The sequence below is a fragment of the Prionailurus viverrinus genome, chromosome D4 (assembly GCF_022837055.1).
Source record: "Prionailurus viverrinus isolate Anna chromosome D4, UM_Priviv_1.0, whole genome shotgun sequence".
Classification (NCBI taxonomy): domain Eukaryota; kingdom Metazoa; phylum Chordata; class Mammalia; order Carnivora; family Felidae; genus Prionailurus; species Prionailurus viverrinus.
Window position 1 is genome coordinate 81,289,859 of NC_062573.1, and position 23,733 is coordinate 81,313,591.

General features: G+C 47.9%; 1 protein-coding gene across 6 annotated transcripts in view; it reads left to right on the forward strand.

Annotated features, from left to right (window-relative positions):
- RCL1 (RNA terminal phosphate cyclase like 1) overlaps positions 1 to 23,733 on the forward strand; it is a 97,950-nt gene that overhangs the window by 58,809 nt on the left and 15,408 nt on the right. For 4 of the 6 annotated variants that reach the window (XM_047830822.1, XM_047830820.1, XM_047830821.1 and 1 more), the window contains 4 exons: positions 4,813 to 4,887; positions 5,783 to 5,907; positions 19,186 to 19,311; positions 23,255 to 23,411. In XM_047830822.1, the coding sequence (XP_047686778.1) occupies positions 4,813 to 4,887; positions 5,783 to 5,907; positions 19,186 to 19,311; positions 23,255 to 23,411 (483 nt within the window). Of the gene's footprint in view, positions 1 to 4,812; positions 4,888 to 5,782; positions 5,908 to 17,845; positions 18,838 to 19,150; positions 19,312 to 23,254; positions 23,432 to 23,733 lie in introns of those variants that run through there. The other 2 variants (XR_007146429.1, XM_047830824.1) reach the window with 2 other exon arrangements.

A 23,733-nucleotide genomic window follows, 5' to 3' on the forward strand; every position in this document is an offset into this window, starting at 1 on the left:
GATTTTAACCATAAATTTTAGGGCTTTTCTTCTTCTGAGAAGAGTTTGCAGATTTAGAAAAAGGGCAGGGGCCGGGAAGGTATATGCGAACTCTGATAGTTTGTGGGCACCAGCGACCTCCTTATTAAGCATGCTAATTTTCCTGCGTGTGTGGGGAGGATAGTTTAATATATACCTGGAATTTTCATTGTGGCCACCACAGCTGTCTTAGAATCATTCAAGGATGGGTTTTGTCGTGTGTGTGTGTGTGTGTGTGTGTGTGTGTGTGTGTGTGAGAGAGAGAGAGAGAGAGAGAGAGAGAGAGAGAGAGAGAGAGAGATACTAGAACAGTTCTGTCCAGGCCTGCCTTAGACCTTTCTTGCAGGGAGGGAAGGATCCCCTGCTCTCCAGAGAAGGTATCTGAAAACCCAAGGCCATGATGTGAAGTTCTTACCAAGGACACCTCACCAAGGTTCACCTCTACCGACTTGGGACCGGGACCTCGGAGAGGGTGGCTCCGGAGGCGGAATGGGAAGTGTGTGTAGCTTTCCTGGCCAGTAAAGACCAGTTAGGTGGTGCGTTGAGCCCCAAAGTGGAGACCACTGGTGTTCACCAAGACATCTTCTAGGGTGGAAACGTGGTTAATGTGTTGCTAGGCACTAAGGCACTTCCTCCTCAATTCTTGGGAGTTCAGGTGCATAGACTCTTCCGAGGATCCTGAGTACAGTGCAAGACCTGAAATTGTCAGCTGTAAGGGAATGTGCACAGCCTCTTTAGAATTTTAAACTAATTTCAAATGATTCCTTTTTTACTGCATTTTCTGACGATTCTAGGAAATGGGCCTTTCAGTTAGAAATGTGACAGGAGGCCTGTCACTTCTGGATTGGGGCTTGGGGAGCAGGAGCCTTGCATAATGGGAAAAAGCTCTGAAACTTGAGGAAACTTGGGTACTGGCTGCCTCAGTTATGTACTCTTTTTTTTTTTTTTCTATAATTGCCAATAATCTTAAAAGCTATTTGCACTGGCGTTATTAAAAAAAAGTTTTGTATGGTAACAGTGACAAAGATTAGTTGATGAATTCCCCAGAAATAATACTTAACTCTTGTGTGCAGAGTATTTAAAAAAAAAAAAAAAAAATCTGTTTTCAGGTGTGGCGGGGCTCTGCTTTTTCTAGCTTCACGACTAAAGTGACCTTGGTGAATACTTGACTCCAGCCTAGGATAAAAGAAATACACCTAATCCTGGATGAAGAGTAACTTCTTCAGCCTGTGGCTTCATTTCAAGCTTTCTCTGTGATGTGTGGCTTCCCCAATTCACGTCCGTGCCCACTGTGTGCACACAGGATGAACTCAAGGAGTTTTGCCCTTCGGGATCTTGATCTTCTAAGGTGGACAGCTACGGAGGCAGCCAGGGGGGCTGCGAGGGTACCCTTATCAGAGGTATAGGCAAAATGCTGAGGGCTGGGAGGGTTTTCTAGAGGAAAGGAGGCCACAGAGTCAGTCTTGGATTTTAGGAAGATGACTCTGGAGGCCAAGATGAGGATGAATTGGAAAGGTCTCAACTAGTTTGAACATCATGGAGGTGGAAGTAGAAAGGAAGGGACAGATCTGAAGGACGTTGTGGGGGCAGAGGTTTCTTAACTTGACAGCTAATTGGAGATGGGACAGGAGGAAGGAGTTATAAATAATTCCATGATTTCTGTCCTGGTTGGCTTGAAGGGTAGAGATCAGATAGCATTTGATACGGGGAAGAGGAAAATTGTGGTTGGATGATGGATGATGTGTTTAATTTTCATCCTCTTCTCTGGGATGTTGGCAGGATATCCACAGAGGTTGTCTAGCTGGCAGTTAGAAGCTATTGTCTGGGGTCTCAGAGATAGGTCACCAGGATCTTACCTATTGACAGTTAAATCCCTAGGAGAGTGAGATGGACCAGTGCCGGGGTTGAACCCTGGAGGCTTTTTGACTGAATTAATCCTACAGGTGTTCCTCCTCTGGGCTGCAGTGTGCTGGTGTGTGTCTCTGAATTGGCGGTTCATGTTTGAGACCCCAGGTTTTACGTTACAGTAGGTTGACGTGGCGGCGCTGGGTGGCCATCAGCCCGACCTGAGTGGCGTGGTCCTCTGGATGAGACGTGAGCTCTCCAGTTGGACACAGGCCTTAGCTGACCTCATCATTCATTTAAATTCCCTTTCTGACCTCCATGGGCATTTGGGTTTTGCCCCATGGTCCCAGAGGCTGAGAGTAGGGGAAGGAGAGGAAGTGAATGAGGTGTGAGCAGGGAAGAGGGGCCAGAGACAGCGACCGTGGACATAGGAGGCAAGTTCTAAGAAGCGGGGGATGACTCACAAAGCCAGTCTTTGCAGGAGCCGACTTAGGGCTGGGTGGGGGGTTCGGCAGTGAGAAGTTGGACTGACCTCGAGAGAGCAGTGTCCTTGGACTATAAAGACAGCCATAGGTTGGGGATGAGTAGCAGACAGATGAAGAACCGGGATGGTTAGAAGGTTAGATAGGATGATGGGGGTGTTTATAAGGCTGACTCCTGGAGCTGCTGGAGGGGTGAGGGTAAGACAGTAGAAGTGATAGGACGAGCCTTGTGAGAGAATAGGGACATTTTCCCTTGGGGACAGAAGGGCAGGGAGTAGGGAGAAATTCTGAGAAGAAAAGTTCAGGAGATCTTATCTGCATCTCCGTGATTCTGCACCAGGGCATAGTAGATATTTATTGGTGCCAACAAGCCGGTCAAATGGCAAGGAAGGTTCCAGTCTTTTCCAGTACCCTCCTGGAAGGGGAAAAGAAGTACGATCATGTCTCCTGTGTGCTGGGCCCTGTTGTGAGTGAACCTGTGTTCTTCTGTATGTATCCTTATTTACTGAATTCTTGAACCAACCCTGTGAGGTGGATGTTCTTATCACTGTTTCAGACAAGGTAGCTGAGAGCAGGTTTCTTCCCTTTCTCGCGTCGGCTTGGATCTGATCGCATTTCTGTCTGCTGACTGACTGAACTGAAGGGTAATGCCTCTGCCGTCAGGTGCCACTTGGACCAGACTTGGGCCTGTGATCGCAGAGTTCCAGCTCCATTTTCCTTAAGCAGAACTTGTAGACCATCCTCACTCTGCTAAAATGAGAGTGTGCACAGCGAGAGGGGTACGTCCAGTCCAGCCCCTCACTTTACGCAGGAGGCACCCACGGCCCTGGGGATGTGGGGAAGTGTCCAGGTCTCCCAGCTAATAAGAGGCAGAGAAGGACTCAAGCCCGCATCTGCTTTTCCGGCCCTAGTCCCACTGCACCAGGATGCCTGCCATCCGGGGCAGCTAGAGGCTGATTCAGGAGATGGGACCCCCTTCGGCTACACTAGGGCTTCTGTCTGACCTTCAGAGTCCATTTGGCCTCGGCCTTTTGACTCCAGGTATAGGTAGGATGAGGCAGAAGGGATGCGCTGCTTTCTCCCCTCTCTCCAGGCTGGGCGCCTGGGTCCCAGAGTCACGTCGGCAGAGCAGCGTGCGCCCCTCCACCCCCACTGTTCCCAGAGTCTGGGTTGGCCTGCTCCCCAGTTGCCCTTAATTCTAGCCTAGACTGGCTTCCTCTCGGTCCTGGCAGCCCCAAATGCATTATTTTAAGTTTGTGACATACGTTTAGCTTCAGTATTGAATGACATTAGCTAATCTTTAATGAGTTTTCCTCGTAACTGCTTCTGCCCCACCTGATCCATTCTGACCAGGTTCCTAGGCTTCAGAGGTCATTTCTGCCCCTGGTTAATTTTGTGGTATCAGAATATTTAGTTGGGGCTGTTCTCTGCTATGAAGGCTTATTGGAGTATCATTCTGTTGAATCTCAGCATGTTAGAGTTGGTGGCAGCTCGGAGAGAGACAGGCTGAGAGCCCCAGACCTTAAAGACCAGGAAATTCAGACAGTTGGGATTTTCTGACCAGAAGCCACACAGCTAACAGGAGGTGGAGCCTGGACCGAGCCGCCCTGCCCCTGCCTGGGGGTCGCCCGCCCCTACAGGCTGGAGAGCAGCTCTGTTCAGTTGGGAACAAGTAAGGGAGTGATTGTCCTTTCCTTCCTGAGTTGCTGTTCAGACAGCGTTCACTGACTTGTTCGCCAACCTGATTTGAATGTCATCCTTATTCCCTCTGGGGCATCCACACATAAGTAAGCAGAGGACCCCAGGCCCCCAAGGAGCTCTAAGGGAGGAGGTCATAACAGCCATGCTCGGCACAGCCCTGCCATCAACTGTGGGCATTGTCATTGCACTGTGGGGCTTCCCTGAGTCCAAGCCTACCTCCCCCGGCCTACCCCTTTGTGGACTACCCCCTCCTGTGACTGCCTGTGTGGCACCCGCAGGACTCCCAGGTAGCCCCTGCTCAGGTTGCAGACTTCATTTGGTTTGCTTTGGCTTGGATTGCCACCAGCTCTCAGCACTAAACAACCATGTTGGAAAAAGAATAATAAAAAAGGCTGATATTTTCTTCTGTAACGCTTAGGCCTCTAGGAATGAGCAGAAGTCCCAGTTTGTTTTCTGGATGGGCCTAGCTATTTCTTGATGCTTTTTGTGTGATGCATGTGATACTCACGATGACTCACAGGGTAGATGTATGCTGTTATAAAGTGAGGAAAGAGGGGCTCGGAGAAGCCAGCAGCTTGTAAAATTGCAGTCTTATTTGGGAGCAGAGCCGGCCCATGCCCTCAGTTGTAAGCCCGCGTGCTTCCTCCTCGCAGGACGACATCGTCTGCCCGGTTGCTGAACCTCATCCTGCCTTGTGGGCTCTTTGTTCTTCCCACTTCTCAAGGTTTAATTAAACTTTTTTTTTTTTCCTGAAATAATTCCACAGGTTGATGTTCTTAAGGCAACAGCCCTCCCTCTGTTGAAACAGTTTGGAATTGACGGTGAATCATTTGAGCTAAAGGTAAGGATGCGTGTACCTTGTTGGCTGTACATATATGTGTACAACATATTCTCTTGTGAACTCATGGGAAGAGCCGTGTGACTCATTGTGTCTGTGTGTGTCACATCGAACGTCTCCATTGAGAAGACCCACGGGAGTCATGGCCCCAACGTTACAGACTTGGAGCTGGAGAGGGACTCTTGAGTAATGACAGTCATAGTGGCCAGTTACTCACACTTACTGTGCAGTAGGTGATGGTGTGAGTGCTGCACACGCGTCGTTTCCCTTATTCCTCGTGGCATCTCCACTAGTGAGCAGTGGAGTCAGGGTTCTAGCCACACGCCCTCTCTGGTCGAATCATCAAGATGTAATTTGTCTCCAGGGCCTCCCAACCTGGATGCCCCTGTGAATGTTCAGTGTTTTCAAAACCTAGTAGAAGTAATTTAAGCATCTGTTTAAGCAGGGTTACACCAGTAACACTGGATATCTTAAGCTGTTTAGCATCTATTTCTTAAGTTAATGTTTTAAAACGGGGGAAATGACTTCATTTTTACTGAATAAAATGAGTTTTGATAGATCAGTTCATTGCACAGGAGGAGAAGCGGGCTCCTGACGGGTGAGAAATGGGATGAGCCAATGAGCTGGGCTAGTTGCTCACAGTTAGGATGAGGGGACAGGCCCTCGTGATGAAGTGGCTTCACTGTGATGGGGACGTGCTGGCCCGGAGTCACCACTCAGCACGTGCCCTCTTGGTGCTAACTTAAGGTGCTGTCGGCATTGAAGGGGTTGACAAGGTGGGTACGAAAGAGCTTGCTGCCTCCCGAGGAAGAGCCCCTTGGCATAGAGCAGCCAGGTTGGGTGTCAGGGTCACGTGCTCCGCAGCATTGTCACCTCTTCTGTCTTTCCGCCCGGGCAGGTTGTGCGACGGGGAATGCCTCCCGGAGGAGGAGGAGAAGTGTTCTTCTCCTGTCCTGTGAGGAAGGTCCTGAAGCCCGTTCAGCTCACGGATCCAGGGAAGATCAAACGTATTAGAGGAATTGCGTATCCTTTTGTTTGATTTAACTTTCTGTTCTTTGACTTGCCTCTCGAAGGGAAGAATGACTTATGACTTCCGACAGTTTACCTCTTCGCAGAGTTATTTACTTTTAGACAGCAGTCTTGGGGAAGTCTTAGCAGTGCAAAATGCTAATTGTTGGCTGAGATACGATGTTTTATTATCCGTCTCACCATGACTAGACTGGTTCCTTCGTTGTTCTTTTTTAGTTCACGCTCAAGCAAACAACTCCAGGGTATGTCCTGCTCTCCTGGGGGCTTTGGTTTAGGGACCACCAACACACCCCTGATGAGGGGAAACCTACGCAAACACGTAATTCTAATCTAATGTGTAAAGTGGCGTAGACAGGTACACAGCAGGTTGGGGGAGCTAAGATACAGGATGGCACATTTTGTCTGGAGGATGTAGGAGGGCAGGAATAATACCTGTTTGTTTGTTTATTTATTTATTTATTTATTTATTTATTTATTTATTTATTTATTTTTGAGACAGAGAGAGACAGAGCATGAATGGGGGAGGGTCAGAGAGAGAGGAAGACACAGAATCTGAAACAGGCACCAGGCTCTGAGCTGTCAGCACAGAGCCTGACACGGGGCTTGAATCCACGGACGGTGAGATCATGACCTGAGCTGAAGTTGGACGCTTAACCGACTGAGCGCCCCAGGTGCCCCAGTAATACCTGTTTATTAAGTGATTACTTTGCATGCTCTGTGATAATATAAGGGTATACTTGCTTTTCTTTTGTTTTTAAACAACCACTTTATTGGGGCACCTCGGTGGCTCAGTCGGTTGAGCATCTGACTTTGGCTCAGGTCATGACCTCATGGTTCACAAGTTTGAGACCTGCATCTGGCTCACTGCTGTCAGCACAGAGCCTACTTCAGATCTTCTGCCCCCCCCCCCCCCCACTGCCCCTCCGTCACTCATACTGTCTCTCTCAAAAATAATTAATTAATTAAAAACCATTTTATCGATGTATGATTTATGTACAAAAAGCTATACGGATTTAATGTGTACAGCTTGATGAGTTTGGAGATTAGTATATACCTGCAAAACCAGTAGCATAGTGCCTTAAACCTATTCGTTACTTCCAAGAGTTTCTTTCTGCCCTCTTGATTTTTTTTTATTTTTACACTTTTTTTAGATTTTTATACTTTTAATTTTTTGTGGTAACGTTTGATATAGGTCTACTCTTTTAGCAAATTTTTTTAAAAATTATTTTTTAAATTCCAGTGTAATTATCTTAGCAAATTAAAAAAAAAATTTTTTTTTTAACATTTATTTATTGTTGAGAGAGTATGAGCAGGGGAGGGGTAGAGACAGAGGAAGACACAGCATGCAAAGCAGGCTCCAGGTTCTGAGCTGTCAGCAGAGAGCCCGACACAGGGCTCGAACCCATGAACTGTGAGATCATGACCTGGGCGGAAGTTGGGTGTTCAACTGACTGAGCCACCGAAGACCCCCAGCAAATTTTTAAGTATATAGTGCAGACATTATGGCATATAGTAGATTTGTAGGACTTAATCATCTTGCGTAACTGAAACTTTGTACCCTTTTACCAGCATTTCCACCTTTCCCCTTCCTTCCAGACTCTGGCAACCACCATTCTCTCTGCTTCTGTGAGTGTGACTATTTTAGATTCCTTCTATAAATGGAATTATGCAGTATTTGTTTTTCTCTGTCTGTTCTGTATCTTTCATTAAGTGTTATTTCACTTAGCACGCTGTCTTCCTTATTAAACCATATCACAAATGATAGCATTTCCTTTTTTTTTTTTTTAAGGCTTAATAATACTCTACTGTATGTATATAAATACTACATTTTCTTTATTTATCTTGCATTGGACATTTAGGTTGCTTTCATGTCTTGGTTATAGTGAATAATACTGAAATGAATGTGGGAGTGTATTCAGTTCCTGTGGATATGTACCCTATGTGGGATTGTGGGATCAATTTACATTCTCACCAACAGTGTATAAGGATTCCCTTTTCTCCACACTTTCAGCCATACTTGTTATCTTTTGTTTTTTGTTTTTTTTATAATAACTGTTCCAACAAGCATGAGGTGATAACCTGTTTTGTTTTTTTTAAGATTTTAATGTTTATTTTTGAGAGAGGGAGGGGGAGTCGGGGAGGAGCAGAGAGAGAGGGAGACACAGAATCTGAAACAGGCTCCAGGTTCTGAGGTGTCAGCACAGAGCCCGACACGGGGCTCAAACCCACAACCTGGGAGATCATGACCTGAGCTGAAGTTGGATGCTCAGCCAACTGAACCACCCAGGTGCCCCTAACTCATTGTGGTTGAGCCCTTTTTCACATGAATGTATGAACATATCTGGTTCTTCTTTGGAGAAGTATCTGTTCGGGTCCTTTGCCCATCTTCTAATTGGATTATTTTTAGTTTGTTGCTGTTGAGTTGTATGAGTTTTTACATATTTTGGGTATTAATGAGAGATATGAATTGCAGACATTTTCTCTCATTCTGTGGATTGCCTTTTCACTTTGTTGTTTCTTTTGCCCTTGTTTTGGTGCTCCATCCAATAAGTCATTGTCAATGCTAAGAAACTTTTCCCCTATGTTTTCTTCTAGAATTTTTATGGTTTTAGGGTCTTATGTTTATCTTTAATCTATTTTGAGTTGATTTTTGTTTTTTTTTAAATTTTTTTTTTCAACGTTTATTTATTTTTGGGACAGAGAGAGACAGAGCATGAACGGGGGAGGGGCAGAGAGAGAGGGAGACACAGAATCGGAAACAGGCTCCAGGCTCTGAGCCATCAGCCCAGAGCCTGACGTGGGGCTCGAACTCCCGGACCGCAAGATCGTGACCTGGCTGAAGTCGGACGCTTAACCGACTGCGCCACCCAGGCGCCCCTTGAGTTGATTTTTGTATGTGGTATGTCTGTTGAACAGACTTGTAGGGGTTTATTTCTGGGCTCTCTGTTGTGTTCCATTGGTTTTTGTGGCAATACCATGCCTTTTTGATTACTGTAGCTTTGTGATATATTTTGAAATCAGGAACTCTGATGCCTCCAGCATTGTTCTTGGTCAGAGTTGCTTTGGCTTTTTTGAGTCCTTTGTAGTTCCATATAAATTTTAGGATTGTTTTTTCTGTATCTGTTACTTTGTAAAAAAAAAAAAAAAAAAAAAATCATTGGGATTTTGGGGCGCCTGGGTGGCTCAGTTGGTTAAGCATCTAACTTTGGCTCAGGTCATGATCTCACAGTTCGTGGGTGTGAGCCCCGCGTCGGGCTCTGTGCTGACAGCTCAGAACCTAGAGCCCGCTTGCTTAAGATTCTGTGTCTCCACCTGTCACTGCCTCTTCCTGCTTGTGCTTGCTCGCATGCTGCATGCTCTCTCTCTCTCAAAAATAAAATAAATAAACATTAAAATAATATATCGTTGGTAGTTTGATAGGGATTGCATTGAATCTGTAGTTTACTTTGGGTAGTCTGGACGTTTTAAGAATATTAATTCTCTCAGTCCATGAATGTAGACTGCCTTTCCGTTTATTTGTGTCTTTTAAAGATGTTTTTCATGATTGTTTTATACTTTTCAGTATACAGTTCTTTCACTTCCTTGGTGAAGTTTATTCTTACGTTTTTAGGTTTTTTTGGATGCTTTTGTAAATAGGATTATTTCCTTGATTTCTTATTCAGATAGCTTATTGTTAGTGCACAGAAATGCAACTGATTTTTGTATGTTGAGTTTGTGTTCTGCAACTTTTAAAAATATTTATTCCAGTAGTTTTTTTTGTTTGGGGGGTGATATCTTTAGGGTTTCTACGTGTAAGATCAGGTCATCTGCAGTAAGATAATTTTACTTCTTCCTTTCCAGTTTGGGTTCGTTTCATTTCTTTTTCATGCTTAATTTCTCTGGCTAGGATTTACAGTACCATGCTGAATAGGAATGGAAAGAGTGGCTATCCATGCTTGATTCCAAATTGTAGAGGAAAAGCTTTCAGTTTTCCATCATTCCTGAAGATGATGTTAGCTGTGGGCTTTTCATGTATGTCCTTATTGTGTTAAGTTTCTTCTATACTTAATTTGTTGAGAGTTTTTAATTGTGGAAGAGTATTGAATTGTATCAGATGCTTTTTCTGTGTCTATTGAGACAATCATGTGATTTTTATTCTTTATTCTGTTAATGTGGTTTATCACGTTAGTTGATTTGCATACATAGAGCCATCTTTGCATATCAGGGATAAATCCCACTCGATCATGTTATATGAACCTTTTAATGTATTGTTGAATTTAGTTTACTAATATTTGTTGATAATTTTTGCAGCCGTGTTCATTAGGGATATCGGCCTGTAGTTTTCTTTTTTGTAGTGTCTTTATGGTTTGGCTTTGGTATCAGGGTGACACTGGTTTCATAAAATGAATTTGGAAGTGTTCTCTCTTTGATGTTTTTGGAAGTCTAAGGATTGGTATTTGCCATTTAAATGTTTGGTAGAATTCACCAGTGAATTAATCGTGAAGCCATCTGGTCTTTGTTTCGAGGTTTTTGATTACTGATTCAGTCTCCTTACTTGTTATTGGTCTGTTCAAGCTCTATTCTTGATGCAGACTTGGTAGAATTTATCCATTTCTTCTAGGTTGTCCAATTTAGCATGTAACTGTTCATAATAGTACCTTATTATTATTTTTTTTTTTACAAATTGTGGCATCACTCGGGGCGCCTGGGTGGCTCAGTCGGTTAAACGTCCGACTTCAGCTCAGGTCACGATCTCGCGGTCCGTGAGTTCGAGCCCCGTGTCGGGCTCTGGGCTGATGGCTCAGAGCCTGGTGCCTGCTTCCGATTCTGTGTCTCCCTCTCTCTCTGCCCCTCCCCCGTTCATGTTCTGTCTCTCTCTGTCTCAAAAATAAATAAAACATTAAAAATAAAAATAAAAAAAAACAAAACAAATTGTGGCATCACTTAGAATGTCTCTGTTTTCATTTCTGATTTTATTTACTTGAGTCTTTGCTCTTTTTTTCTTAATCTAAGGGTTTGCCATTTGTTTATCTTTTCAAAAAACTGATTCTTCTGTTGATTTTTTTTCCCGTTGGTTTTTGCTTTTCTGTTTCACTTGTATCTACCCTATTATTTATTTCCTTCTGCTAACTTTGGATTTTAGTTCTTCTTTTCCTAGTTCCTTGAAGTGTAAAGTTCAGCTGTTTATTAGAGACCCTTCTTTTGTAGAAAGAATGTAGGTCCTTATCACTATAAAATTCCTTCTTGGTACTCCTTTGCTCAGTCGCAAAAGTTTTGGTATGTTGTATTTTCATTTTTGTCTATAGATTTTCTAGTTTCCCTTTTGATTTCTTCTTTGACCCCTTGTATGTTCAAGGATGTGTTCATTTTCATCGGTTTGTAGATTTTCCCATTTTCTTGCAGTTATTGATACCTACTTTTGTTCCATTGTGGTTGGAAAAGGTAGCTGAGGTGATTTCAGCCTTCTTAAACTTGTTAAGACGTGTCTTGTGACCAACCTTGTGATCCTGGAGAATGTTCTCTGTGCAAGTAAGAAGAATGCGTGCCCCTCTACTGTTGGGTGAAATGTGCTCTGGATGTCTGTGAGTTCCATTTGGTTTATGTTGTTCAAGTCTTCTGTTGCCTTACTGATTTTCTTTCTGGATGTTCTATCCATTGTTGAAAGTGGGGTATGAAGTCTTCAATTGTTGTTGTATTGCTCTTTTTTCAGATCTGTTGATGTTTACTTTATATATTTAGGTGATCTGAGTGAGTGCATATATAATTGTTACATCTTTCTGTTGAATTGACCTTACATTGTATGATCAACTTCTTTATCTCTTGTGACTTTAAAACATTTATTTATTTATTTTTATTTATTTAGAGCATGAACGGAGGAGGGGGGCGGAGGAAGGGAGAGAATGTTTTCTTCTTTTTTTTTTTTTTTTGAGAGAGAGAGTGTGAGTGAGTGGGGCAGAGAGAGAGGGAGAGAGAGAATATCTTAAGCAGGCTCCACTCCAGGCTTAGCGTGGAGCCCTGTCTCTTGTGACCTTAAAGTCTTGTTGGACTTAGTCTCTTGTTTGATGGAAGTTTAGTCACTCCTACTCTCTTTTGGTTCCCATTTGCACGGAGTATCTTCACTTTCAGCTTATACGTGTGCTTATATGTTAAAGCGGGCCTTTTGTAGACAGCATATAGTTGGGTCTTGTTGTTTTACCCATGCAGCAACTTTTGTTTCTTCTGATTGTGAAGGTTAATCCGTTTACATTTTAGACACTTTATTTTTAAGCCTCAAAGTGACTTCTGAGTTTACTTGCATTCTGTTTTGCAGATGGGGAAACTGAGGCTGCACCTTATGGAATTCGTATCCACATAACACTGCTCATGACGGCAGAGCTGGGATTTGAGCTCTGTCTGATCGCAACCCAGACTTTTAACCTCTGCCTTTTCCTATAGGAAGGGAAGGCATTGGGACTGAGCTTTGAAGACTGGAGGCCTGTGAAGCAGAGCAAGGAAGGAATGCTTGTGCACATGTCATAGTGCACAGTGGTTCTGGGAGTGGCAAGCCGTGCAGTGTGGCCTCAGTGCAGGTTGCACAGTGGTGTTTGGTAGTGGAAGATGGAGATAGAAGTAGTGGATGATGGAGCGGGAGCCAGTGAAGATTAAAGACCACGTTGAGGGAGTTGGCTTTTATTCCAAAGTCAGCAGTTATCTAGAGAGAGAATTTCCATGTTAAGACCATAACTTTGGTGATGCTAAAAGAACTTTTGGCTGCTTTTTAGAAGGTTCAAGTAAAAAAAAAAAAAAATCTTATCACCTAGTGGCGACCACTTACAGGCAAAGATACTAGAGAGTCATTGTGCCCTGAAGAGCCTGGGTGAGGGTTGCTGGTTTACAGAGATCCTGGGGGCAGCATGCGGGGGATGCCATTACCACCTGGCTCTGTGATAGGGGGACAGGGGGGTCCTCGAGGGCGATTCTGATGTGTCTCCTGGCACCTGGATAGAGATGTACGTTCTGACAGTAGCTGTGTGTTTGGCGGGTGGGGAGCAGTGAAGATAAGTTCAGTTTTATTCCTGCTGGGTTTGAGGGCCCTTCGTGTGGTTACAGGGAGATAAGCCTAGAAAGGAAATTAGAAATGCACATCTGTAACCTGGGGGCCAGGTGAGAGCCCAAAGTGGGTGATTTGGAGTTGGCTACTGTGTAGTGTGCAGGAGAGGCGTGTGGCGGGTGGATCCCTGAGAAGCCACTAAGACTTGAAAGCAAAAGCAAAGTGCTCCCAGGGCACCTCGGAAGCTCAGTTGGTTAAGCATCCAACTCTTGATTTCAGTTTAGATCGTGATCTCATGGCTCATAAGACTGAGCCTCATGTTGGGCTCTGTGTTGACAGCGTGGGGCCTGCTGGGGATTCTTTCTCTTTCTTTCTCTCTCTCTCTCTCTCTTTCTCTCTTTCTCTTCCTCTCTCCCTCCCTCCCTCCCTCCCTCCCTCCCCTCCTTCCTTCTCCCCTCCCCCACTCATGTTTGAGAGCACGCACTCTCTCTCTCAAAATAAACCAAAAAAAAAAAAAAAAAAAAAAGGCCAAGTGCTCCCGGGAAGGGGGACCAGGGAGAGTCAAGGGGTTGAGAGGAGAATAAAGAAAATGCAGCTTCTTAGAAGTCCTGGTTGGACGCCCCCCTCCCCTGCCCGAGGAGCCCAGAGGAGTCAGCCTGAGGCTGGAGAATGCTCTGGGCAGCTCACAGCCAAGGAGGAGCTCCTTCCAGAGAGGAGGAGCCAGCCCCAAGACCAGTTCCCGGCTGAGGGGTGTGACCCGGAGGGCTGTGGTGCAACATGGAGGTTGCCCTGTCAAGAGTCTTGACCAGAAAGAGAAGCAGGAGGAAAGATAAGGCGGTTACTTGCCATATGGAGATGGAGAGAGTTGAGAAGATTCCCTCCCTTTCCGAAGAAAAGGTTGGTGCTGATCTGAGTACTGCTGTTGATCGGGTAGATCTCTGGATGAGAGGGAGGCTCATGCAGCAGGGTAGCAGTGATAAGGTGCTGGGATCAGACGTGAGTTCCGACTCTGGCTTTGCCGCTCAGGTATGACAGGATTTCGGCCCAAAGCCTTGGTTGACCCGCATGTCACTGGGCACTTTACAAACACCGTGTGGGGCTGCAGTGAAGGTTGAGTGAGGTGATAGATGCATAGTACGAGGCACTGGGCTGGTGTGTGAGTAAGCATGTGGTAAGTTGCAGCTACTGTTATTTTTATTATTATTGGAGAGGGTGTGGGTTGAAGACGGCAGGTATGCAGTGGGGACAGCTCTAAATCCAGCCGCCTGAAGGTGGTAGGAAGGGGGTTGGGAACAGTTCCGTTTTCAAGAGTTAGGATGGGATTGAGGACAAGGGCATTAGCAGAGGTATGATGAGGCAGTGTGACAAGTGTCAGGATGTGCTGTGGCAGTGGGGTGCAGTGACTGAGGAGAAGAGCAAGTCTGTGTGACAGCAGTGAGGGCTCAGCCCAAGATGGTGACCATTATGGTGTCGGCTTTGTGACTGTGTGGCCGTGTCTGGCGGCAGTTGGCAGCCTGGAGGGCAGAGAGGAGAAGGCCAGACGGCCACTCTCAGCTAGGGCTGAGTGTGGATGACGGGCTGAGTGACTGGTGCAGGGGATAGGTTAGAGGGACTGGGGGGGTGGGTATTGTTGCCGTGACAGACGGGTGCTCCTGGCCGAGTCCTGTGTCAGGGGCTGGCCAGCCTGGAGAAGGCAGGCGGTCAAGGGGTTGGAACCCTTAATGGATTTAAAGGTTGAACGTGAATAGCCCTAAAGGTTGAGTGGAAGTCGGTGTGTGTGCTGGGTAGAAGAACAAGAGCTTGTGTGTGGGGAGTTGTCTTTTGGGGTCTCGGCTATTAAACGTAGTACGATTCCAGAGGCCGGCAAGATCTGGGTCAGGGCGGGCATTGGAGGCCAGAGGGCTGGATGGCTTGCGCAATGACTTTCCTGGTGGGAGTTTGACAAAAGGGAGAGATCAGGGTGTCTTCTTCCCAGGGGTGGGATAGGTGCCTAAAGTCAAGTGTTATGTTTCTCAGGAGGTTTGGGCGTAGTCCTCCTGGGAGGAAAAGAAACGTGGTGTGGACTGACTCTTCAGAGGCCTTGATTAGCTTGAACAGTGAGCCGTGAGGATGCGGATTAGCTGGGGAAGCCGCTGTTGAGACAGAGGGTGCCGCCCGGAGTTCTTTGCAGGAGCCCTCAGGACCAGAGGAGCGTGTCACCGAGCCTCCCGCGCTGTGACCTGTTCTCTCTGCGTGGCTCCCCTGGGGCCCATCTCAGGGCCACGCCCAGCACCTCTGTCCCCGGAGCCCCCAGGTTGGCGCACAATTGTATGGCCTTTCTAAGGTGATGTTCTCTGTGGAGAAATGGAGATGCTGTGCAAGTAGGAAGGTTTTTTTAGTTTTCTCTTTAACCAAATACACATGTACTTTTAGCTCAACCTTATTCTTGTTAACAGGCTCCTGTGTTTTGCCATGTAAATAACCCAGAACGAAACCCTGCTGGTGGCCGTTTGCCTCTGTTGCTGGAAAGTGCGGCAGTCGGCGGCCTTGCGCGTGAAATCCTGCCCACATTCCGGACCGTTTCAGTTTGATTTTTCTCATTTGAGATTTGTGTCCTTCATGCTGTCTCGTGGCCGTGAGCCCTGCTCGGGGCCCATTCTCTGTAGTCTGGAAATGTGATTTGCAGAGTGTGCTGTTTGTTTTGACACAGTCTTGTGGTAACGACATGGGTTCCACGGAGGCTGTCACGCTGGGGTCTCCCCGAATGGTGTCCCGGGTGTGCACACGCCCTGTGAGTGAACCTTTGATGAGGACACCGGGTGGTGGGGAAGGCTCGGGGGTTGTGCAGAGGAGACGGAGAAAGCCGGAAGAGCCCCGGGCGGCGGGCTGTCCCTTTGCTCCTCCCTGCTTCTCCCTCCCGTGTTCTTTGAGCCTCCCTGTATAGAACCGGCGCCGGGAAGACCCCGAGGAACTCCTCGTGTGGGGCCGGGGCTGGGACCCCTGAACCCTCCTCCCAGCTCCTCGGGGAAGGAGCCACAGTGCCCTCGCTCAGATTCCTGTCTGCAAACCAGATGTGAGCTGCCCCTCTCAGGGACACCCCAAAGGAATGCGGGTTTGAACTGAGATCGCCTTCCTGGCCAGTTTTGGAGCCTGGGAAAAAAAGAGCCGCCTTCGGCAAAATGCTCTAGCTGGTTTTGTGGTTTTTGTAGTTGCAAGTCCGGTTGACTGTGGGTCTGAGCTTGGAGGTTGTATTCCCCATGGGAGGGCCGGGGTTAGAAGAGCCGGCCCTGCTCTTGTGGCTTTAACTGAGAGCGCGTCTTTTCCCTCCCTGCCAGGTCCTGGGCAGGAGCTGGTGTGGGTTTCTGTCAGCAGCTGTGACTGGATGGTGCGGTTACCTTTTATTTAATGCCACCCACTCTCCTCTCCCCCTGACTGAGGGGGGTGGTGGGGAGAAGGGGGACGCTCTGTTTCCAGTTTGTGGCGCTGTCCCAGAAGCTCATGATTTGGTACCTAAGAGTCAAATGAAGAAGCTGGGGTAGAGGCCCAAGATGGCAGTGAGTTAGAATTTGTAGGACAAACTGGTTTCCTTTCTCTGATTGTAGGGAAGGTACGTGGAGCATCAGTCTGTGTCTCTCTCTTTCCACACCCACACTCGTGTGTGCCTTCTCTGACCTGGAACGCCAGTGAGGGATAGTAGGGCCTAGAACTGTGAAATTGTCTCTCTCGGTTATGGGAATTCTTAATATGGTATTCACGTATGGGCTTCAGAAGGTTCACAGTCTCCTGAAACTGCCTGCAAAATTACGTGGGCATGTTTCTTGAGGGAGGGGCTGTAGCTTTCATCGGGTTCCCAGAAGGATCTCTGATTCCTGAAAGGATAGCAGCCTCTGCTTTGAGATTTGAGTCTTGGGCCTGAAAAGTAGTGACTGGCATTCGTGGGGTTCCCACCACACACAAGGCATCGCCAGGCATTCACGTGCATTCTTTCTCTTGAGCCTCTAAACCCTGGGGGGGGGGGGGGGAGAGTATTTTGATTATCCCTCTGTCAATGATGAGGAGGTGGGGCCCCTCATGTGTCTAGCACACTAGACACAGAATGATGGTTCACTGGAGCTGGGACTTGAACACGGATGGTCCGATTCTGGAACTCAGCCTCCACACCGCGCTAGGTGGTTCCACAGTGACTCTGGGGTGTAGCCGCCCTGTCCCTCTGCACTGCCAGGATTCTGATGTAGGACTCCACTGGCCCTGAGCTGGAACAGTTACCCACCTGGTTTCCACATCTCTGGAGGGGCTGGAGGGAGGAGGTTGTCTTTGTGAGGTCAGATCTGTTTAATTTGTATCTCCATTCTGTGACTCGGTTGTCCTCAGTGTAAGCTCCGGAACTAGGAATCCACGGCCCCGGCCCCTGGGGTCACCGTGAGCATAAGATCAGTTATTAATGTACCTGAAAGGATTTTGGAAGCCGTGGATGCCGTGGGATTATGTCAGGACAGTGGCATTGGCGCTCTCCTTAGGAGAGTGGACAGCCTCGGGCTCAGAAGGACAGCACCTGCCCGGTCCAAAGGTAGGAGACCCAGCACTGTTTATCTCAGCTGCCTGTGGTCAGAAGTACATTCTGGACAGAGGTGGTGATGTAACCGGGCTTGGTGTGGGTATTGAAAAATTCCTCTTTGCTCTTTCCCCATTTTAGGTTTGCCCTTTGTGTCAAGTCAAATATTTATCGAGTGTTTCTGAGTACAGAAATAGGGTGTGAGAGTCATCGGAGAGCTCTGCTCTGTACAGAAGCAGAGCCCCTCTCCTTATGGAATGCATGGTCTTGTTGATGGGCAAGGGCAGCACGTGTGTAGATGAAGAGAGGCGTACGGTAAGGTCAAGAGGAGACCACAGCCCGGCACTGGCTGGAGGGTGTTGGGGAGAGAAGGGGAGCTCGGGGCTGGGACAGTGAAGGAGGCAGTTCAGGTGGAAGAATCTGGACAGTTTGGGCGAGTGGCGGGGTGCCGAGGTGGGGACGAACCCTGAGCAGACTGATCATAAGGTCTGGGAGGACCCGGGCTAATTGGCAGAGTCTCACCGCCATGAGGAAAGGTTGATCTTCCGGTGAAGGTGCCGGACGGATCAGAAAGCGGAGCTGGGTGCCAGCCGCGTTCTTTGCAGTCTCTGAGCATTTTGTTTCTGCAGCTCGAATGGAAATGGAATATGTTATTGACAGTAATTTTTGAGCAGCTGGGCTGGACTGGGCAGACCACACCCCCTGTTCTCCCTGTTGGAGTTGCTGTGTGGGGTGTGTATTGGGGTAGTGGGAAGATCACATGTCCTTACTCGTCCGTTTCTCTAGGCTCCTGTCCCACGTACGGAGCCACCTCTTTGACTGAACGTCGCACATCGAAAGTGCTCCGTACTGAATTTTTGATTCGTGGGGTTGAGGAGAGCCGGTCTCCATAATGAAGTCAAATTTTAGATAATTGTTTCCACTTCCTTAAAAACTGGCCTTTTCGCTTGAGTTGCTGATGTCTTTCTCCTTCTCTCTCTGGGGGTGCCCTGGTGTAAAAGTGCCAATTGTCAGTATTTTGACTGTAAGGTAGCAGTTGTGAGGAGCCTGTCTTGTCCACAAAAGGAGTAATTGATACTTAAATAATTGAAAATAGGCTCTGTTACAAAAACACCCCGTTTAGATCTTTATAAACAGCTACTGTACTGTCTTTCACTGATCTTTTTCTGCTTTTCCTGTCAACAGAACGAGGGGCAGCGGGGGGGGCGGTGGATTGGGATTGGCCCCGGTGAGCCCCAAGGTGGTGTCTGTTCTGGCCTCAGGTTCTCAAGGGACAGACTCATCGGTTCCAGCAGTGGGGGGTGGTCAGACAACAAACACTTCAAAGCGAGCTCGGCTCATGCCAGACAGACAGGCGGTCTTCTTCTCTTGTTCCAGAATTGAGGTGAACCATTTCTAGGGGAAGGGAGGGGCATTGGGTAGGAAGTCTAGAGCAGGGTTGGGAACTTGTTATTTTATACTTTCCAACTCTCTGTATCTGGGTGTTTCTCACTGTGATCTTTTTATATAATAATAATATACAAGTTACATACTAGTAACGATAACAATTGATGAAAATGCTCTAAAAGTTGAGTTAAAGTGTTACCAAGCTAAGCGATTAAAGACAGGTGGAAAGCAGGATGGCTTTGGGAGCCCCGATGTGTTACAGTTCCGCAGATAGCTGCTGGCTTCAGCACTGACTTTCCTCTGTCCTGGAGTGTGAGCAGGACGCACCCTTAACTGCAGACTGCAGGTACTCCGTGCGTGTGTCCCCGCAGATGGCAAACAGGATCGTGGATTCTGCAAGGAGCATCCTCAACAAGTTCATCCCCGATATCTATATTTACACAGACCACATGAAAGGAGTCAGCTCTGGAAAGTAAGTGTGCACGTCTAGAGCCTAATTCTGCAGCTACCCCAGCCTTTTTCCAGTCCTGTTCTGATCGAAATGACAGCTGCCAGCTGTGCTACAGGGCAGCCAGAGGGGAATGATTTCAGAGTTAATTTCCTCCCGACTTACTGCCATTGTCACCTGCAGGCATCTTTGGAGCGCCTGCCACATGGAAAGTGTCACAGTGGCCAGTGCTGGAGATGAGGGGTCCAGACCCTGGCCTGGGGGAGTTAAAACCCAGGTGCTTCCAGCTTTAAATCACATCTGTTCCCACAAAAAAATTAAACGAAACAAGTTCGGGGCACCTGGGTGGCCCAGGTGGCTGAGCGTCCGACTGTTGATTTTGGCTCAGATCATGATCCGGGGGTCGTGGGATCGAGTGCCAAGTTGGGCTTCTTGCCGACAGTGTGGAGGCTGCTTGGGATTCTCTCTCTCCCCACTCTCTGTCTCCCCCTCTCCTGACTTGTGCGTGCTCTCTCGAGCGTGCTCTCTCTCACTCTTAAAAAAAAAAAAAGTTTATAAAGTAAACAAGTTCTCCCACCCTGAGTAAGTAACAGTTTAGGGGAAAATGTCCTCTGCCACTGGTCCCAGCCAGTTGGCTTCCCTCTCCATCGAGTGGACCAACACTCTTAGAGCCAGAGAGGGTTGTTATTGCAGATTGGAATTGGGTTTAATTAAACCTTTGTAGAAAACCTCACTTTAGAAAATAAAAACTTAATATTGATCTGTGTAATGAAAATACTTGTTTTAGGCTTTTGGTTGTATATTTAGAAACCAGTAAGTTAGGCAAGCAATTAAGAACTAATTTTTTTATTATGGAAATGTTAAATACACAGAGAAGTTGAAAGGCTAGCACAGTGAACACCTGTGTATTCCTTCTACTTCTAGTTAGCAGTGACTGTTTTGCCAAATCGGCTTTACTTGTGTGTGGGTTTTCTGTGTTCTTATTTTTGCTGAATCATTTCAGTGTGAACGACAGGATCACTAACGCTGGGGAGTCTGCAGCTTGTAGGCTGTGTCTCCTAAAAATAAGAACATCAGGGATTGACTTGTGAGTTCAGACCTCGGTGTTTCTCTGAGCAGGAAGTAGCACACACCCGCCCTTGTCTGTGGCCCTTGCATCTGAGCTTTGTTTTGACTTCGGCCGAAGGAGAGAGCAAAGGAGGGGTGAGGGTGATGTGGCATTTCTGACCTTGATAAGGCCCACGGGAGTGACGAAGGTGATTTCAGCCACGTGGCGGTGGCTCATGGTTCAGCACTGCAGAGGTGAAGACGTTGGAGGCTGTGGTTGGGAAAGGATTTGTGTGCACAGCTGGCCCTTCCTCTGGTAGTTGGGAATGTCAGTGATGGTCCCGGACCCCTTTGGGGCACTGCTCCGAAACCACCGGTGCCTTCCTCACTCGTATGGTGGGAGTGATGGTGCCGGCACCGTTAGGTCACCGTAAAGATGGAGCGATCACCCGCGTCAGCCACTAATGCAATGGCTGGCACGTAGTAGGTGCTGCAGAAAAGGTTCCCTTTCTCTTCCCTTCTTGGCCATTCTCCGGGGAGGGGGATCACAGAGCGGTGGGGGAGGATCAGTGCAGCAGCAGCTGTCTGAGGGGTCTGGCCTCTGGCTCCACCAAAGGGTGGCTGAGAATAGAGCAGAGCGGGCTTGAGGCCATGCTGCCCCCGGCTGTGGTGCAGCTGTTTGTAATGCCATCGACTCAGCTGACCCCCGTGTGCAGTTCAGTCCTGTCCTTGCTAAGGGTGCGTAGGAAGCTCACACAGGGATCAAGATGTGGGCGTGATGGAGATTCGTGGGTCATCAACTCCAAGCCCCACTTAAAAAAATTACGTATAAGAGCAGTGCATAACATCAGGCGAGCGTTTGTTTTCTACATCTCAAGCTGCAGAGGACTCATGGTGACCTTCCTTGTCTGTAATGGAAGTGTAAAGCCACAGGGGGGTATTCTCCTCTTCGAGTTCAGCGGGGGATCCCTGTAGTGAGGTTTGCTGACTCTAAGGCTGAGAGAGCGGGTGCTGAGGCCCGGAAGCCCGGCGACCAGAGGTTCCGGGTGGTCTCTGTCAGCTCGTTGACCAGCGTATGCATTTTCCCCTTGGCCCATTTTGATCCTCGCAGTCAGGACCTTAAAAAAATCTAGTCCTTTACCAACTGGGAAGTTTTGGAGGCTGTTGCTTGCAAACTGTACTGATGCAGATGTTCAGTGAGGTCGCCTGGTGACCAGCTGCTCTGTCAGCATAACAGGCCCGAGGACACACACACCCCAGGTTGGAGGGGAGCTACTGGAGGAATGCACACGGAGCTTCGTAGGTTCTCGAGTCCTTTGTTTTTCCTGCAACAAATACAGCGTTAAATGGAGCAGTTTCGATTAAACATGAAGTTTATTGGAACAACAACTACACACACTTCAAAAATTTCAGAGATGGAAGAGTCCAGAATTCTTGGGAACTGCAGGTGAGTGGGTTGAGGCAGGGAAGGCAGCATATCTTCTGGTTCTGCGTCCCTCTGTTTTCCACTCTGCAAGCTCTCGTGGCTCCGCCTGTACCGCTGAGGGAGCTGCTGCGCCTTCCTCCCGGTCAGGTGACTTGAAGGCCACTTCAGCTTGTCCCGTGGCGTGATGGCTGGGTGGCGCGGTGTCCACTGTAGAGCGTGACTCGGAGCACCCAGAACCTTTGTCCTCAAAGGTGTTAGTTAACAGCCCTTGGCTGCGTAGACACCATTTTCTTTTAAGAAATTTAGGACTGACCAATATAGGTCTCTCATACAGTGAGCTCACTTAGTGCGTTTGAAACACTATTAATTTTATGATTTTATGCACAGTTTTTCTGAAGCAGGTATCTTGGCTAGTCTTGTGCCGGACACGTGGAAAGTGCTTCAGGAACACATGTGTTGAATTGGGTTAAAGGAGGCACGTGGGTGCCGTGATTGTATGTGGAGTGTACATCTGGGAAGTACACATTTAAAAGGCACCGGGCGAAGTAGACATCTGTGAGGTGTTAAATTTGGAACTTTTAGGGGAGAGAGACTTGTTTTTATCATTTGTGGACCGATTTTGTTTTGTGTCAGACTGGTTGTCGCTGAGCTCTCTAGGAGCAGGAACACTCGTGTACGTGGTGCCCCACATCCTGGCCACAGAAGCTTTCTGCCACCTGTTTGTTGGGGTGCGTGAACAAATGAGTCAGCAGTGATTCTGGACAAGAAAGGCATTAGCTTCTGGCTGTTGGTAGTAGAAACACAGTGGAAGAGGACGCGGTGCTAGCTGGTTATCTCAAATGAATTCTGAGGTGGGGATGTTCCTTCATCCGAGGTGTGCCTTCCCTGGGCCTTTTCTGGCTCGTGTGGTACTTCCTCATCACGGGGGATGAACAGCCTGATGTTTCAGGTGGCCTCCAGGCCGCTCCTTCCTTCTGGATTGGTTGAGGGCCCAGTACTGTGGGTAGAGAACTCTCGTAGGCTTTGGAGTCTGGGAGACCTGCCTTCGAAACGCGTCTCGGTCACTTGCTGGCGGTGTGGACTTGGTGCAGCTTGCTTTGTTTCTCACGTGTTACGTGGGATGGTGATACTTACCTTGCAGACTTACAGCGTCAGACCCCTAGCTCAGAAATTGGCCACCAGTCAGTGCTCGATATCTGGTAGCCCTTGTTAACGCTACTTTATACGTCAGTGGGACAAACTCTCACAGTGGGGTCTCTCACAGGGTAGGCGTCGGGGGGGGGGGGGGGGGAAGAGGGGGAAGGCAGGAGAAGCAGCGCAGACTCGGGCCTCCTTTGGTTCCGCGCTGTGTGCTCTCGCTAAGTCATTTGTATTTCTAGTGTAAGCCGGTGGGAGTGCTGGCAAGGCTTGGCGTGGCCAGATAGAAGGCCATCAGAAAGGTGTGCACCCCCCACTTTATCAGCCGTACTCACGTCCGTGCCTTTGAATCTCCAGGTCTCCGGGTTTCGGGTTGTCGCTGGTTGCGGAAACCACCACTGGCGCCTTCCTCAGTGCCGAGCTGGCCTCCAACCCCCAGGGCCAGGGTGCTGCCGTGCTTCCGGAGGACCTCGGCCAGAACTGCGCCAAGCTGCTGCTCGAAGAGATCTATAGGGTGCGTCTCGGCCTCTGCAGGTCTGGGAGCGGTGCCATCAGGGAGCGGTTCGCTGTCTCTCATTCTTACTCCTTAGCAACTTTCTTCTCCTCCGAGGGCGTGAGCCAAGGAATTAACTTCTTCCTACGCATTCAGCAGTTTAGCATTAACTAGTTTACTAGATTAGGTAAGCTAGTCAGTGAGCAGAGATCCAGCCCCTGTGGTTTGGGATACAGAGCAGGTAAGTTTAATGGGGAGAGGAAAGAACTGGAACGAGAGAGAAGGTAAAAACGGAGCATGTTTGGTGGTGACTGGCCAGGTGAAGAGCGGACACTGCCTTGAC